General features: G+C 44.4%; 1 protein-coding gene across 2 annotated transcripts; it reads right to left on the bottom strand.

Annotated features, from left to right (window-relative positions):
- Positions 1 to 1,040: 1,040 nt before the first annotated feature.
- On the bottom strand, positions 1,041 to 16,972 carry PPP1R7 (protein phosphatase 1 regulatory subunit 7). 2 transcript variants are annotated; one of them, XM_053951201.1, is made up of 11 exons: positions 16,893 to 16,972; positions 16,164 to 16,241; positions 15,874 to 15,996; positions 11,808 to 11,863; positions 10,784 to 10,849; positions 10,041 to 10,171; positions 9,006 to 9,168; positions 5,862 to 5,978; positions 4,520 to 4,624; positions 3,579 to 3,665; positions 1,041 to 1,419 (listed from the first exon to the last, which is right to left on the bottom strand). In XM_053951201.1, the coding sequence occupies exons 2-11, from the start codon at positions 16,204 to 16,206 to the stop codon at positions 1,243 to 1,245; spliced, it is 1,068 nt and encodes a 355-aa protein (XP_053807176.1). In that variant the 5' UTR covers positions 16,207 to 16,241; positions 16,893 to 16,972; the 3' UTR covers positions 1,041 to 1,242. The 2 variants fall into 2 exon arrangements, with proteins under 2 accessions (XP_053807176.1, XP_053807178.1); XM_053951203.1 differs by lacking the exon at positions 16,164 to 16,241 and having other exon boundaries at positions 16,893 to 16,966.
- Between the last annotated feature and the right edge of the window lie 221 nt (positions 16,973 to 17,193).

Consider the following 17,193-nt stretch of genomic DNA (forward strand, 5'->3'; position numbering starts at 1 on the left):
GTGTCCACATCTGGGCACACCTATCATCAGGAATGTTTTCAGCTGGAAAGAAAGGAGACATGAGAGGCAGTGGTCTGGTGCAGTGTTCTGTCACGTCACCACCCCGGCCCCATCTGAGCGCCCCTCTCCTCCACCACCTCAGCCAAATACACGCTGTGGAGCAACATCCTCTTGCATCTTTTCTCTGTCACTGTAGATAAGGATTTTTCTTTGGGGTTACCCAGCTCAAAGGCATGTCCATCAGGGTGTGATCTGGTGATGGAAAGGTCAGACACTCCTCCACACCAGCCACTGGGTCCAGTCCATGCCAAGCACTTCAAATCTAAGAGACCAGGCAAAGTGAGCTCAGCTTAGGAACTCGAGAAGCTGAGCAGACAGGAACCCCCCACACATGGGAGGTGAATAAGGAGATAAAAAGATGCCTGCAGTGGCAGAGGTGGGAGAGCAGGGGAGTGTCACAGCATGAGTGGCAGACAGGGAGGACATTGTCCATTCAGTGAAGAGAAACAGTTCTTTCAGTGCATCCACCACCTAAAAAAAGGGAGCCTGGGAATCTGCAGGTGTCCATCATTAAGGTATTTTCCTTAATTGGAAGGGACTCATAAGGATCATTGAAGATCAACTCCTGGTCTTGCACAGGACAATGACAACCCCAGGAATCACACCCTGCATCTGGGGTTGACAATGACAACCCCAGGAATCACACCCTGCATGTACAAATGCTTCTTGAGCTCTGGCAGACTCAGGGCCATGACCACTGGCCTAAGGAGCCTGTTTCAGTGCCCAGCCACTATTTGGGGGAAGAATGTTGTACCAACAGGTATACCTGGTAACTAATCTGGGTCAGATCTATTTCCACCTTTTTACAGGCCACTCTTGAGCCTTGATCTGGAGGTGGTGTTTGTGAGGACATTCCTAACCTGAATGTGTGTCACAGAGTCAACAGTGGTCTGCAAATGGTTCACATGGCTTCAGTCTACTGCAAACACCTTCTGGTAAAACCTCCCCCATGAAATAAAAACCACAGGTACACTGAAGGCTCTTGTGTTAAGATTTAATAATAATAATAACAACATTTCAAAAACAATGAGTGCATTGTACACGAGACCTGGTTTCAGTGCTTTTTGTTGACTTTTTGCCCTGTGTGTCAGTGTACTGAAGACCTGGGGAGTGGTGAGTGGATAAAAAACCCCGCTGGGACATTTCTCGAAGGAGGGCAGGGGAGAGAGGGCAGCAAGAGGCTCAGAATCGAACGAAGGTGGCGTCGATCTGCCGGACAGTCGGGAGGGCCAGCATGATTTTGCGCCGGTACTGGGGGTCCTTCTGCAGGGGGTTTCTCTCCAGGTATACAGTCTCCAAATTCTTGGCTCCTTTCAGCTCATCCAGGTCGCTCCAGCTCTCCACGAGGTTGTCATTCATCTGCAGAGCACACACAGGCATGTTCACACCCACAGGGACCCCCAAAAGGAGAGCAGTTGTGGTGCTGTGCCACTACTGCCGGAGCACCACCATTCACAAACACCTCTACAAGAGCCTTTTTGCCCTGGAGCCTCTGAGATGAGCTTTTCTGTCTCACATCCCAGGCCTCAGCACTAAACCCAACTCCCCCATGCTGTTCTGGCTGCTGGGCAGATGTCCCACCCTTCAAACAGCAGATCCAGTCCAGCCAGTGTGCTAGGAAAGACCCTGCAAGGCACCCGGCCAGTCTCTACACCATCTCCCACTCCACCATGCATTTATGGGCTGGAAATCTTTATATCATAATTTATTTCCACTGTCACACCCATCTTTACTTTTATGACTTCTCAGGAAATATTAAAAAAAGGTCCCAAACTAACAAGAAAAGCAACATTTTCCTCTCTCCTCTACATAAACTTCCCTGCAAAAACTGCTTCTACACTCCAGAAGAAATGCCAAGCTCTCTGATTTGGGTTCTTCTCCTGCCTCATTGTTGGCTCAGCAATTGCACACAAAGGAATGAATGCTTCAGCTGCCCAACAAGGAAGCAAAGCTGCAAAGTGGACACATGCTGTCCAACCCTGAAACAACAGCACCCTTTGCTTTTGGATACAGAGTCACTGCAGCAATGCCTTCACATAAAATATAAAAAACCTCACTGGATTGTCTCACTCTGCTACAGCTCATCACAATGTTACTTCAGCCAAGTCACTCAACTTTCAGATATCTCAGTCCCTCCACTGGGGATGTGCTACTGGGAAACTGCCAGAAGACTGTCACAGTAGCTAGGATTTTGAATTCTGTTTACTTAAGGTGTTAAAGGACATTGTTACGTGGCTTCAAATGTGCAGTCAGTGAAAAAAAATATAAATTGGGAGCTACAACACTAGTTTCCTTTGAAAATTCTGCCCTGCTTCTTTTCAAACTTATCAGTTTTTTTAAACATAGTGTTGGAAGGCTGGAACAAAGCCAGGAGGGCATTTTCTGTGCTCAGCTAACAGATCTTGGCCAGTACTCTGCTCTGACAAAGGACTCTGAACACACTGGTGTTTTTGCAAAGGAATCCAGCCAAGTCCAGCTCTGGCCTGTCCTTTCAGAACAAATGCAACCAGTGCAGACACCTCCTATAAGCACAGCAACAGCAAAGAGGAAAACAGGAGGAAATTGTATGGGGTCAGGACAGGCCCTGCACCAGCCACACTGCACTGCCTCACCTCTACTGCCCAAAAGATTAATGGGCAGTTAAATGGCTTTGCTCCTCAAAGAGCTCCTCACACACAGGCCAAGTAACACTGCTGGCTGGCTCCTCAGCCACACTGCAAGATGAGAAAAACCATCTAAGGAGCCTGGGCTCCAGACTCCAGCTGGGTTTCATTTGAAGCTGCTTTCCACTCCTTTTCTCTCAGCATCTGCCCAAGAGTTTAAGTAACTCCAAATGACAGACATTATACAGCACAGCTCTTATTCTCAGCCTTGAATGCAGAGACTCTACAAGAGCTAAAGCACGTGCCAGCTCATGAACATCTGCTGCTGCTTCTCCATTTTTTCACACGAGCACGTTTGTGCACAGCTCCCAAATATGGTACAGTGCTGGTGCTTCAGGACAGGGCATCTCTGAATTTCCTGACCTGACCTAGGAAAGCCAAAGAGCTCAGCAATTCAGGGTGCCAGAAAGAAACAGAAGCAATCCTAAGCTGTTACCTACCTCAAAGGAACTAAACCAACTTCTGGTTCCATTATCTTCATATTTATAACACCATAAATATACCAACTCTGCTCTGCACAAGCTCTGTGCTTCCCCTGGTACTCTGTCATGCTCACTTACAGAAATAGGACATGTGGGGCTGTTTCATAACCAACCTGAGCAGGAAGGCAGGCCCCATTTCCTAGGCAGAGACAGGCTCCTTACCACTCAGCAAAACTTGGCAAAGAAATCTTTAAGCTCTTTCCTTTCCCTACGGAAAACCACCACACACTCTATCCATGCAGACTGTCAAGACCTTAAAGCTGATCACCAGAAGAGTTCCCTCCAAGGCACACATGTCCATATGCTGCACATCAGAAGGGTTCCCCTCACTGTGGCACAGACATTTTGGGGAACAGCTCTGGCCTGTGCTTACCCAGAACTCCTGCAGCTCTGTTAGGTGACTGATATTCTCAATCTTCTTAATTCTGTTGGCTGCAATGTCCAGCATCGTGAGTTTGTTCTAGACAAAGCAAACACAAAAATATTAGATCTGATTTCCTTTCATCTTCTCTTTGACACTTTTTCCAGGCCCAGAGTTGGAAACTGTCAGGAGCAGACACGTTATTGCCAGCTGCTCACATTCAGCTCAACTCTTGCTGCCCCTATGGAACAAGGAAGATTGTTTTCAATTAAGCTGGGCTACTGACCCCCCAGAAGCCATGTGACAAAAATGAAGGCAGTTACTGGCTGGATGGCAACTGCAAGGCAAGGGCTCCTAAAAAGTGAGCTTTCCTCAGAGCACATTAAAAGGAGCACTAAAAATTGGATACAAAGTGTCCTCTTGAGCACCAGAGTTGAACAAACTCTCAGCAGCAGGAAACTCAACAATTTTAGAAAAGCTTTCGCTGGGTGAGAATGAAAATGATACAGGCTTCCACAAAATCCATCCCACCTAAAAAGAGAGACGTGTACGCTGACAGGAAGACAAACTGCATGCCATGGCTGGCCTCTCTTACTCCCAGCTCCAGTTCTGTCCTATTGAAAAGCACGCATGGGTGTCTACAAGCTGCTGTCTGAAAGGCTGCAGCAGCTGTGTCCAGGAGCCTTCCCATGGCTGAGGATCAGCCAGGCTACTGCTCCAACCACATCACCCTTCCCATGTCACAAAAATAATTTTACTCCAGAGTATCTGGAGGATCTTTACCCACATGAGATACTTTAACATATAACAAACACTTGGATATTTGTGGTCTCTCAAGAGACTCAGGAACTCACACCTAACTGGGGAAACTGAGGAACAAAAACTTCCAGAAAAGCCACTAACACAAGCAGCTCAGGGCAGCAACTGTGCTGCACAGTCAGCAAAAGCCTCACATTGTTCTCCAGTCCCTCGATGACTTCGATGCCGTTGTGGCTCAGGTACAGCTCCCGCAAATTCACCAAGCTCTGCAGCCCCTCAATCTTGGTCAGCCGGTTATTCTGGAAGTGCAGCAGGCTGTTTAGTACCCTCCAAACAAACCCAAAGCCACGTGGCTCACTGGGGGAAACCATTTCTCTAAAGTATGGCTGGGAAGTGGAAATAGTCTGCTTGGGCCCACACAGATCTTGGGGAGTTCAGCTGTTTGATCTCTGCACCACTGATGCATGAGAAGTTCCATGGGAGTCCCAGTCTCCAGCAAGATCAGACTCTGGCCTTCCCATCAAAAGTTGCAGCCTGAAAGTTTTTGGCTTGGTGTCTTAACAAACAGAAGGCCTATGCATGAATAGTGCTCATTTTGTAGGTCTTTACAAATGGGAAGGTCAGAGAGGAAGTTACACCACCTTAATCACACTGCACTCTGCTGTAGCTAATTCTTTATGGCCTGCAGAATAATGGCACATACAGGTACCACAGCAGGTAGTCAGTGTCTTGTCAGCAGCTTTAAGGGATACTAGAATGCACAAGCACTGTCATATGGATAAGGAGATTCAGTGAAAGAAATTAGCTGAGTGTATTTTATTTCACCTTTCAAAAAGGAAGAAGCTGTTTGAAAGCTCATTAAGGTCAGATTGCATTCAGCAAAGGCTCGTTCACATTTCTTGCCTCTTCAGTAAGAAGGCAGTGACACTGAGCCACTGTCATTGTAACACAACACTTCCAGTGTTACTGTAATACATTAGGAAACAGTGTTTCAGGAAGGAAATAGGGGATTACATTCATTTCCTGTTCTTTCTTCCACAAAAGTCAAATAGCTATCAAATTTTATCAGTGTCTGTCAATCTCAAGTAGCATGAAAGGATGAAAAAAAAAAAAAAAAACAACACAAAGCACATCACACTACCTTCCAGCACAGGAGTTTGACTCTAACCCTGCAGACCTGCTAATGGGGGGCTTACAAGAAGGCTGGAGAGGGATTTTTCACAAGGGTATGCAGTGATAGGACAAGGGGGAATGGCCTTAACTGAAGGAAGACAGGTTTAAATTAGATGTTAGGAAGAAATTCTTCTCTGTGAGGGAGGTGATGGCCTGGCACAGAGAAGGTGTGGCTGCCCTTGGATCCCTGAGGGAGCTTGGGACACAGCCTGGGATGGTGGAAGGTGTCCTGCCCATTTCAGAGGCATGGAGCAAGATGGTCTTTAAGGTTCCTTCCAACCCAAACCATCCTGGGATTTTGTGATTCAGAAGAGCTGATCCTATCTCACAGGGTGGTTCAAGGTTTTAGAACACAACCAGTACCTGTATACTGAGCACAGTCAGGTTTGTCAGGGCATCCAAGTTCTGGAGCTTGGTGATTTTATTCTTTCCAAGGAACAGACTGTCAAGATTAGCCAAGGTGTCAATGTTTTCAATTACCTGTGAAACGAGCAGAGGAGACAGTGTTATTGCAAAACTCCACCTGGGAGATGTGGCTGTCACTTTCTAGCCACATTAGAACCATGTGGTGTATCCTGGATAGAAGATACTCATTTATGAAGAAAAAAAAAAAAAAAAAAAAAAAAAAAAGAGAATCTGGGAAGAAAAACCAGAATTTGTAAATTGAGTCCTGCACATCAGTGACTGTATAACACAGAGGCAAGTTGTTCAGCTTCCCTGCCATAAGCAAAGTTAACTGTCTCACAGGTGTGTGTGGATTTAACTACTGGCTGTACAGCCTTGCTTCTGGCAGAACACACTACACCAGTCTGAGTGATGCACACTTTTTAAATACACACTTTACTGGGAGAATACAGACACTGTACCAGTTTAGCTCAAGCTCAGCCTTCAGGAAGAGAAAATCAGGATTTCTGTGAAGCATCAAGGATATTACAAAGGAAGGGAGAAAGCAAGAACAGAGGAGTGAAAACAGGAAAAAAAGGGAAAAGGGCAAGATTACAAAAGGCTCCTGCAAACAAAAGGAGACACTTTTATTTTGCAGGGAAAAGCCTCTGAATAAAAAAACCAAGATGCTGTTAAAAGCAATAAGGACATTACAACCAGACTTCAGCTCAGAGTAGAACAGTAATAAGGACACAGACACACCCAGAGCTGTGTGTCTGCTGTGCTCAGGCAGGCTGTGACATCTCAGCTTTTCCACATACTTCTTGCCTGCCAAAATTTCGAATTAGTAGTGCTGGGGAGCCAGGCCACTGAGTCCTAGCACGACCTCGATCACTCTGTGTGTTTACCTGTGCAGGTACTAACATAAGGAAGGAGAAGATGGACACTCAGGAAAGGTAAGAAGCTTTCCAACCTCCATCCCACAGCTGCCAGAAGACTGAACATACAGTGTTAACCAGCTCAAATTTGCATTCACCCCCCTTTTAGATTATGCACTTAGCCCTGTTTTAACCTTGCAAGAAAATTTATAGATTTGTTGCCCATTGGCAACTTCTACAGCCCTGAGGAGGAAATACTGATGACTCAGAGCAGGGAGAGGAATGGAACAGATGGACATGAGGGGACAAAAACCTAAGAACAAGTAAATAAGTGTTTTACATTACAGCTGCCTCAGTCCAACTTTAAGAAAAAAAAAAACATTAAATATTTCAGCTCAAGCATAAAGTTCTGCTCCCCAAAAGAAACAGAGCAAGAAGTGCTAATTCATGAGGGCTTCCAAGCTAAGGGCACTCTGGGAGGTTTGAGTAGGCAAGAACAGCCCTGCTGCAGCAGCTTTAATACACAAGGAAGAAGTTAATCAGGCACCTCAGAGCCAAGAACACTGCCTGTAGAGTCCACAGGCTTGTATACTAAAGAGTTAAGGGTATGTCCAGCTGTAAAACATACACCCAAGGCATCCTACACCCAGAGAAAACCAGCCCAGGAGTTCCAGGTAGCCCCAGGCAGCATGAGATTTCTTTGTGCCAAGCCAAGTCACGGGTTACTCACTCCAATAAAGCAATTAGAAGCAGAGAACATTGCTCTTTGAAGAAGTCAGAATAGAATTAACAGACAAACAGAAAAAAACCCACTAAAAATAAAGTAATTTAAGAAGCTTGTGTTACTCATACAGTGACAATTTAAGTTTTTTTTTTTTTGTTTGTTTGTTTTGTTAATATGCTCAGGCTCAACACTGAGAAAACACATAAAATAAATCTAATCCCATTGTTAAAAATATATTCCTTGGCTTGACAACATTATTGACAATGTACTGCTTAAGTATCAATTAAGTATCTAGCTGGATTTTTTTTTTGTCCCAGATGATAATGATGCTTAGAAACAGAATACAGTACAGCTTTGCTTAACCCAACTTCTGTAATGTAAGGATCAGTGTGCTGAGCCTGCTCTGCTTCTCTTCTTAACTCCTGTTCCCCCATCCTATGCAAAATCTAAGGTTCCTAATCCTTCATCTGACCTGGCTGATGTTATCACACTCTATATTTATCCCCCTAAATAATTTCATTTCCAAAGCAGAAATTCCTGGAGAACAATTCAGTCCAGTCTGGCTTTAGGAGGAAACCAAAATTTTTTCTCTTCAAAAAGGCAGCACACATTTCTGCTTTAGAAGGCTGTTTTTTAATAGCTGAAGTTTCCTTCTTTTCTACAAAGACAAGTGTTCTTTCACAAGTCCTGAAACAAAGAGAACAAACAGATCTTTTCCTAATCTTTCAGCATAACAAGTAATTTCTCAGAGACTATAAATGGGCAGCACCAACTTACACCACATTGATTGAAATGCACTCATCTTCTATGAGTATTTTCTAAAGAGCATGTAATTAAAAAAGCTTTAAAAAAAAAGAGCTTATTTTGCATGTTGCAAGTCTTTTGTGTCATCTGTCTGACCAGCTCTCTTATGAATTGAGCAAATACAGTGAATCATACCTTAGGGACAGGAGGGACTACTCATAACTGCTCTCCCTTAAGTGGCACGGATTTTAAATTGAAAAAGTCACAATCTGCACAATAAAACCCCAAAGCAATCAGCAGTAAAGGACCAAGTTTTAGGTTTTAAAGGCATTCCAGAGCAAAGCTTCAAGAATTTTTTTTTCCTAAACTAGACTGACTACCATAGCAGGCTGTCAATTGCACCTGCAAATCAAACTCATTTTGTTTTCAATAGGTTTCATGGACTCAGCACCAGTCTGTAGAAAGGTAAGAGAAAACAACTGCTAGTTTTGATAGGCTTAGCTCTCTAGCAGGAAGAAACCATCACCTGCAAAAGGAAACATATAGGGGATAACCGAATTCATTAAAGACAAAAATTCACAAATGGTGATTTAGTAGCCAGGCACTAATGCAGAATGAAAGGCTCCAGCATGCACAGCAATAAGCACAGGGAGTGACTGGAACAATAAAAACCAACAAAACTGCAAATCCGAGTCAATGCAGTGCCCTTTCAGAAAATGCCAATATCACACAGAGAGCTGAAAACTCTCCAGCCAACATCCCTCAGAGCACACCTACCCGAATTCGATTGGATCCCAACTCTAACATCTGTAGCATCTGCAAGTTGCTCAAATTCTCAATTTTGCTGATTTTGTTGTTGACAAGGAAGAGCTTTTTAAGCTGGGTAAGCCGATCCAGTCCTTCAATGTGTCGCAGAACATTAAAGGAGATGTCCAGGACCCTGAGGTAAAACAAACCAAAGGTCTCATCAGTCCATCAGGCATGGATGATTCTGAAAGAGGCACCTGTAAATTGGTGGGGAATCTCCCTGTCTGCAGAGATCAAGCCTTTTACTAGGCCTTGAAGCTAAAGTCATGAATGCAATTTCTTTTTATCAAAAAATACAACAAATAAAACTTTCAAAATACTTTTGCAGTGTGTTAGGAAAGAAAAAAAAATCATCTGCCACATGCAGAAGACAGCCATTATTTTGCCCAGCCATGGAGCTGCCATGGTGGGAGGAAGCCAATCTGCATTTTCCTTGGCAAAGGTACTTGCCTACAAGATCTGCCTCTGACAGGACCATGTCAAGGGCTCCCCTGGAAGGAAGCAGTTGTGATGGTGAGAAATGGGCCCGTCCTGCCCCACGGGGAACACTTTTGTAATGTACCTCCAGAGTGATCCAGGCAAATGCCAGAAACTTGGACAGGTACTACTCCTTCCCTAACACTCTTCAAAGAAAATAACCTTACCCAAAATCTCTTGTCATTTTTGCAGGAATAAACACCTGTTACACAGAGCTCTCACTGCAAGAGCAAAGAGGGCCTGAGAGCTCCCACACCTGTGTGGAAGCTACAACCACCAGCCATTCTCACTGCCTTACACAGCACAGGTTTCATTTCCAGCTGCCTGTCCCTGGGCAGCTTCAGGATAATGAAACTTGTGTACTGCACAGGTTAAATATGAATAGAGAATACACATTATCCTTCACAGAGCACCAAAATAAATTCTGAGAGTGGCTTGGGTGATAAACACTGGAGTAAGTACAACATGAGTAACACAGCAAGTAGCAAACCACCCCCAGCCTAATCCTGGTGACTCCCCTGGACTCACTCAAGCTCCACCAGAGACTCCAAGTTCTCAATCTTCCGAATTTGATTGTCATAGAGATCCAGCTCCCGCAAGGTCTGCAATTGCTCCAGGTTCTCAATGTGCTTAATCAAATTCTGACGGAGACACAGAGTCTAATTGTTGAGGAAAAGTTGAGAAAGAAACAGAAAAATGGCTATGAAGGATTGCATGTAATGCCTTTATGCTTACAGACAAAAAGATGTTTGTGAGGGTTTCCCCATTAAGTTTTGCTGGGAATTTGTTGGGTTTTTAGTGGTTTGTTGGGTTTTGTTTGTTTGTTTGTTTTAATACAATCTCTTCTTGGTATACTCCAATTCTACAGAAGTCTTTCAACCCTAAGGGTCAGATACAGTAACAGCAGCTCAGAGAAGCTACATAATCTCCATCCTTGGAAATACTCAAAAGCTTAACTGGAGAAGGCCTTAAGCAACATGTTCTAACTGGGCCTGCTTCGAGGGCTTTACCATCCAGGTGTTTCTGTGTTCAGTCTGCTGTGCTAGTCCAGGATGTGCCCTGATGCACTGTCTCTCATCCACTTACAAAACACACTTGCAAAATCTCAAAATTTTTATTATCACTTGACAAATAGGTAAAACTACCTTTTTCAGCTAAAAATGAAGCAACTCACTAAATCTCAGCCAAGAAGAGATTCTCTGTCATCTTATAGGTTAGATCTACAAAATCCTCAGTTCCAAGAGGCATTCTCTATTCCCCAGGACTGTTACCTTCACTTTCTTGAGCACCTCAAATCCTTCAATCTTCCCAATTCGGAAATGATTCAAGTCAACATCCTTAAAGAGAAATGGAGGGATTTAGCAGTTGTTTCAAAACAAATCTGGTCTTTAAAGATCAACCTGGTACTTTGTTCTAAGGAAATCACAGTCTTACAAAATGTGTAGCTCACTAAAACTTCCCTTCCAAGAGTATTTGTAAAATGGCTTTGGCACATGATTTTACCACCACAACTGAGACACATGGCCTGAACTTGTCAACTGCAAATGCAAAATGTCAACTGCATATAATGCAACAGCCCTTTCCTGAGTCTGAGCATTACCAAAACTAAAAACCTTCAGAAATTTATTGAGATGGAAAAATTCTTGCATAAATAAAGTTTTGCATAAAGTTCTCTTACCTACTTAGCTAGGGCTTAACCAGAACACAAGTTGCCATTTCCAGTTCCAGGCCTCAGATGAGCAGGAGTCACTGACAGTTTGAATAACCAGTGGTTTTGTGAATGTTAATTCTGCACTGGCAATCAGCTGAGGCACTTCCCATCTGTGCTGCTCAGCCCCAGATGCTCCAGTTTTGAAAGTCAAAGAGAAACAGAGCACTTCCCACCCCAGCTCAAAGCCTCTGCTGCTAATGGGCTCACAAGGTTGCTGATGCCAAGGCACTGGGCTGGGTAAGTCACTGTGCTTGCTCCACACCACAGGGCTCACAGCAGCTAACAGCTCACTGAACAGACTCCCTGAAGCTCACAGCCCAGCAGTACCTCTTGCAGCACAGACACACTTTCAGTGCATCTATGCTTAATTTAAAATTCTAAAGTACTAACGAAATGTTTCAGCTAGTGATGAAAAATAGAACGTCTCTACTGCTAGTCTAAAGTTTCTGAATCAATTCTGAGGAGGATCACAGTAGCCAGCACCTTCAGAAGAATTAGATCTTTGAATCAGGATTCAATACTTGCCTTTGCCTACCTTTGCTTCCTGCTGAATAAAGCCCGTAAGGACAAAAATCTGCCTTTACCTCAGCCTCTGGGTCCAGGCTAATAGTCTCCATGTCCACTGGGGTCTCCGCTTCTCCTGCAGGAGAAGCAAACACATTACAAGCTCTTGTACCAGACAGCCAAAGGCAGGATAACAGCTAACATCCAGAGAGCAAATGCTCCTCAGGAGGAGAAACACATGAGAGGCACAGTTCAGACATTCTGCTTCATTAAAACCACAAGAGCTCGTTACGGAAAAAAAAACTTTCTTTACAGCAGGATTTCATGTTGAGATATAAAACACACACAGATCAGCACCTTGCCCAACCTGCTTGTGTGGCTGCTGGAAACTCCAGGCTCAAGGGTGGGCAGGATGCCTTTCCTTCACACCTACCCCATCCAAAGTGTCTGTGCTCCTCTGAAAACACAATAAAACCTTGCCAAGAAGGATTCCTAAGTGTCTAGTGAGATGACCAGGAATGACCAAGCATCTCAACAATGCCACCCTTCACGGTGTTTTTATTAGCACTGACACTTTATGGCACGGTTGTGAACACTTTTGCATGGATCTCCCTTCCTTTGTTTGGCTGAACTCTCTACTATGCCAGACAACACTGTTTATCCCACTGCATGAATTTCCTTGGGAAATGCTTTTACAGCTCTGGAAAACACCCCAGCATTTGCTGTGCTTCTACCACAGCACATGAGGGAGGGAAATTTACTGGAGAATTCATGCTGAATAATTCATGCCCGTTCCCATTTGCTGGAGATGGCATGCTGGTTGCATCAATTTCTGAAGAAAAACAAAGTCTGATTCAACTTTGCAAAACTGACACACAACACAATTTGCAAGATTTTTCTACTTCATGTGCAAAGCTTCTCTGAGTGCTACCAAAAACTCAAGCAACTTTAATTACAGTCACATCCCAAGGGCTTTGCACTAACTCCTGCACATATGCAAGCTCATTCCCTTAACTCAGTAGCAGTGACTATTTTCACAGCCCAGAATGGTTAAATGTCAAGTGCTAATGAGTGTTTCTCCTGCTAATGCTTGCCCTTGTAAGTAGTAGTGCAGGCACAAACAGTACCAGCATCACCATTTTTAATGGCACCATCCAACTCCAAGGGTTTGGTGGTCCATAGATCATCACTGACCTTCCTGTATTTGGGCTGTTCTTCTTGCCTGGACATTGAAACAGGAAAGAGACTCACTGAGCTGATTCACAGAAGTTAAAACTGAAAAAGCAATCCTCTTTTTTTTTTTTAATAGCACAAAATAGCAGGAAACTTAAATTATATTTTGGGAATGCAAAATGAGCTGGTAGTCTTGGGGATGTTGAACAGCAAGATAGAAATGCCATCAAAAATTGACACACATCCACGTGCCTGTCAGCAATTAGCAGTGAGCAACACCTGCTTTTTCTTATTTTAATTCTATATCAGGAGCTCTGCACTTCAGCAAGGGAGTGGGATACTCCATCCTGCTGCCATCAAGGCTGTACCTCTTTGACCTGTTTCTTGGGTGCAAAGATTCAGAGAGAAGTGCTCCAAGCCAAACAAGCAGCCTTGCAGAATTTACAGCCCACAGGAACAGTGCTCAGCTTTGGAACAACAGTTATTTGAGATATCACACAAAAAAAATCCCAAATTATGCCCCTGGTATTGAGTCATACTGGCAGTAACTTAGTGTTCGTGGTGAAGGAACTTTTTGAGTTTCAAGTCCTTTGAGACTTTAAAGTTGTCCAACAGTAAAGCCAATTACGCACTTGGTAAAGAAAAAAATCTTCAGCAAGAAACCCCATTCAAGTAAAAAAAAATATTTGACTTCATTTGGCTAGGAAGCTTGAATATTTTAATTTATAAACACTTGATTTAGGTAACGTGTTAAATACTTTGTTCTGGGGCTCCTCTTAATTTTGACATATGGCTTTGAGAGACCACTCATGATAGTGAGTGTGGAAAACAGCACTCAAATCCAAAGATGCAAAAGAAAGTCACACAGGATGCACACTGAATTCAGTAAAATAAAAGAAATTTAAAACTAAACACACAGGCAGTGCTGTTGTGTACTAAAGCTAACTGTCAGGAAGTCCATGCACTGTGTATAAAGCACACAGCAGCCTGAGGGAGATGTGTATCTGGTACCAGCTGTAAATCAGTATTGGTAGGAAAATGTTAAAATACATTTTCTCTCAAAAGCAGAAAAAAAAGAAAAAAAGAAAAAAAGAAAAATGGTTCTAGCAAATTTGCAGTCATATGTCATTTTATTTATGAAGTGACTGGATATAAAAAAACTCTAAACTGACCCTCCTACAAGCACTTTACAGCCAGGACTGCAATTTCCCTTGCAAATTGCTTTACTCCACACTTCTCAATGGAAAAAATCCCATCACTCTGGCAGTGAAGTTTCCTAAGTGACTTTTTGTGTAACTTATACCTGCAAGCCACACGCCTTTGCAGAGGTGGAAAAAAAAAAATCCACCACTGAGAAAACCCAAATTCCACAGCGGGAACAGTCATTACTGAGTTATGCAAGTTCACAGTACCACAAGCATTTCAATCAACAAAAAGCCTAACTACACTTTTTAAGTGCATATGCATGAAGACTATTATAAATAGCTCAGTTATATGATTTCTAACCAGAGGCTCTATTCCACGGAGAATCAGCTAAATGATGAATTTGAAATTTCAGCTGCTCAAGCTACTTCAGATCTTCAGTGAAAAAATGTGGAAAACTCATCATTTTTCTTTCAGTTGAGAAATTCAAAGCTGGCTGTGGAAACTATCTCGAATGTTCAAAAATTATTCCTCTGCTTGGTTCCTGCCCTAGTTTTCTGAATACTTACAGTTTGGAAAAAGTAACAATGCAGTCATTATATTAAACAGTACACAAATGTAATTCAGTAAGCAAATCTGAATGTGCTTTTCTTGCTTTCACTAGATTGAGAGTACATCACTTCTGTACTTCCTTTCATAGAACTCCCAGGGGAACAATGTGCAAAATACAACCTCCAACACACAGCTAAATCATGGCAGCTGAGCAAACACTCAGGATTCCAGGCATGCAAAGGAAAGCTCTGTCTGATCTGCATGGTTCCATCAATTTCACAGTGCTTGGATGCACAGTTTGCAAAGCCATGAAGAATGGAAAAGCATTTCTTTATTAATATTTAGGGGGTTTAAATTATCAACAACGAATTAGATCAATATAGAGTGCATTTAGTTACGAGAAGAGATTTAAAATTCTAGTAACAATTTACTTGTTTGAAAAATACTTTGGCAAATCCCAATGTGCAAGGTTAAGATGAGCAGGGATCCACTATAAGAACTAAAATTTCTTTCATTATTTCCCTTCTAATATCCCAATAATAATAATAACAAGGACATCTCTGTCAAAAGAATGATGTTACACTTCAGGCTGCACCAAAAGCTCAGCTCAAATCACCACACAGGGTCTGCAGAAATGGATCTGCTCTGACAAGTTCCATGCAAGCCACTGAAAACCCTTCCATCAAATATCCACAGGCGTTAAAGTCTGTCAGTATTTCTACCCCATGTTCTAGTACAAATAGTGGGATCAGCAGGAAAAGCTTAAGCCCAATAGGATTCAAAGATATAATTTTGAGATGTGTTAGAACTTTTAAATGAAAACAACAAAAGGGACAGGTTCCTTCAATCCATCTAGAAATAGTCTTGGTTGCCTTCCAGAGGAGCCTGGCAATTCTTTAGGCAAAAAAAAAAACTACATAAACAAAGGTAGAATTACAAAAAGCTCCTCATGATAACTTCTAATGAAAATTTCCAACATCTTCACACATAAAGTTTCTAAATTTCCATAAAAGAAAAACACGAATAAAGACACTTTACATTCAAAGAGAAACACGGATGGGTAAATAAACAAGGGGAAAAAAAAAAAATCAAAGGTCTAATAAGTAGCAGTTCCATAAAAAGCAGGCAAGGATAACGCTATGATTTATTGAAATTCCAGGAAGATGGCTCTGGGGCAGGTTCCCATGGCTACCCAGGCAGCGGGAGCACGGGGGGCTGCTGCAGGCTGTGCACACGCGGCCGGCGCTGCTGGCGGCAGTGCTGAGGCTGCCGCGGTACCTGCGGAGTTCTCGCCGTTCTGCTCATCCCGCAGGCTCTGCTGGCTCAGCTCTGTCACCAAGCGAACCGCCTGCTTCCTCCCCTCCTCGTCTCCCGACTCCTCCGACTCGAGCCTCTTATCAACTGCACGAGACACAGAAAGGCAGAATTAGGCTTTTCCCGGCAGAGGGGCACAGGGGAGGAGCAGCAAGCAGATAAAACAACCAGGGTTCACAGAAACGACTACGCAGTTAGTAGAAATCCTAAGTTAACTAAATGAAAGGTTTAGTCTTAAATAAAAGGCCTCTTACCCCTTGTTTCTACTTTGATTTTGGATGCACTTTTTCCTCCCATCACATCTTCCTAAAACCAACAATCTGGGAAGAAGACTGGAGGAAAAAGGAAATTTCTTAGATCAATGAAGTGCAATTCCAAAGATTACGGAGATGGAATTAGAACGATTACATTTTAAGAGCTTTTAGAATATAGTAAAAAAAAAAAAAATCAGTATCATGTACAATAGTACCAATGACACGAAGAAGTGAAGGCATCGATTAAAAAATCCTCGCAGATAAGAGCAACCTCCCAGCACAACTTGTCAGGTCCCTTCACGTTTACCGAGCCACAGCTCCAGTGGCCACCCTGAGCCTGGACCAGAAGAAGCTCCTCGCTCCTCGCTGCCCCCCCCTCAGTCTTTCCTCTCGTCTCACCAGGGGACTAAGGAAAACCAGCGCCATCCAGAAGGTTTCTTTCTCGTTATCTTTACTTTTTACGTCACGGCCATCTCCACAACCCCGCTCCTTCTCCCTGTGGCACATGGAGCCCGCGGGCATCCCGCCATGCGGTGACACACACCGGCCCCGGCAGGGCCCGGCCACCGGCCCTCGGGCTGGACACACGGGGGCTGCACGACCCCGGAGGGCCCACGAGCCGCCCCGGCGCGCAGCTGGCAGCCGCACGGCCCGGAGGCGGCGCTCGAGCAGCCGGCCGCGCCGCGCCGCGCCACCCCGACCCCCGCAGCAGCCCCGGCGGGCTCTCACCCTCCATCATCTCCTGCAGCCCCGCTCCGCTCTCCGCCGCCATATCGCTGCTCCTCCCACCGCCCCTTCCGGAAACTGCCTCCGCCGCCGCCGCAGCCAATCAGAGCCCGCCGCCGCCGCCGCGCCGCAGCCAATCAGAGCCCGCCGCTGCCGCCGACAATCGCCCGCAGCTGGCGCGCCCAGCAGGCGCGGCAGAGCACCCCCCCCCACACACACACACACACTCCAGCGCGCACGCGCGCCGGCTGCGCCCCGCGGCCTCCTGGGAGTTGTAGTTCTCTGCGGGAGGGGTGGGAAGCGG

The sequence above is a fragment of the Vidua chalybeata genome, chromosome 10, assembly GCF_026979565.1.
Source record: "Vidua chalybeata isolate OUT-0048 chromosome 10, bVidCha1 merged haplotype, whole genome shotgun sequence".
Classification (NCBI taxonomy): Eukaryota; Metazoa; Chordata; class Aves; order Passeriformes; family Viduidae; genus Vidua; species Vidua chalybeata.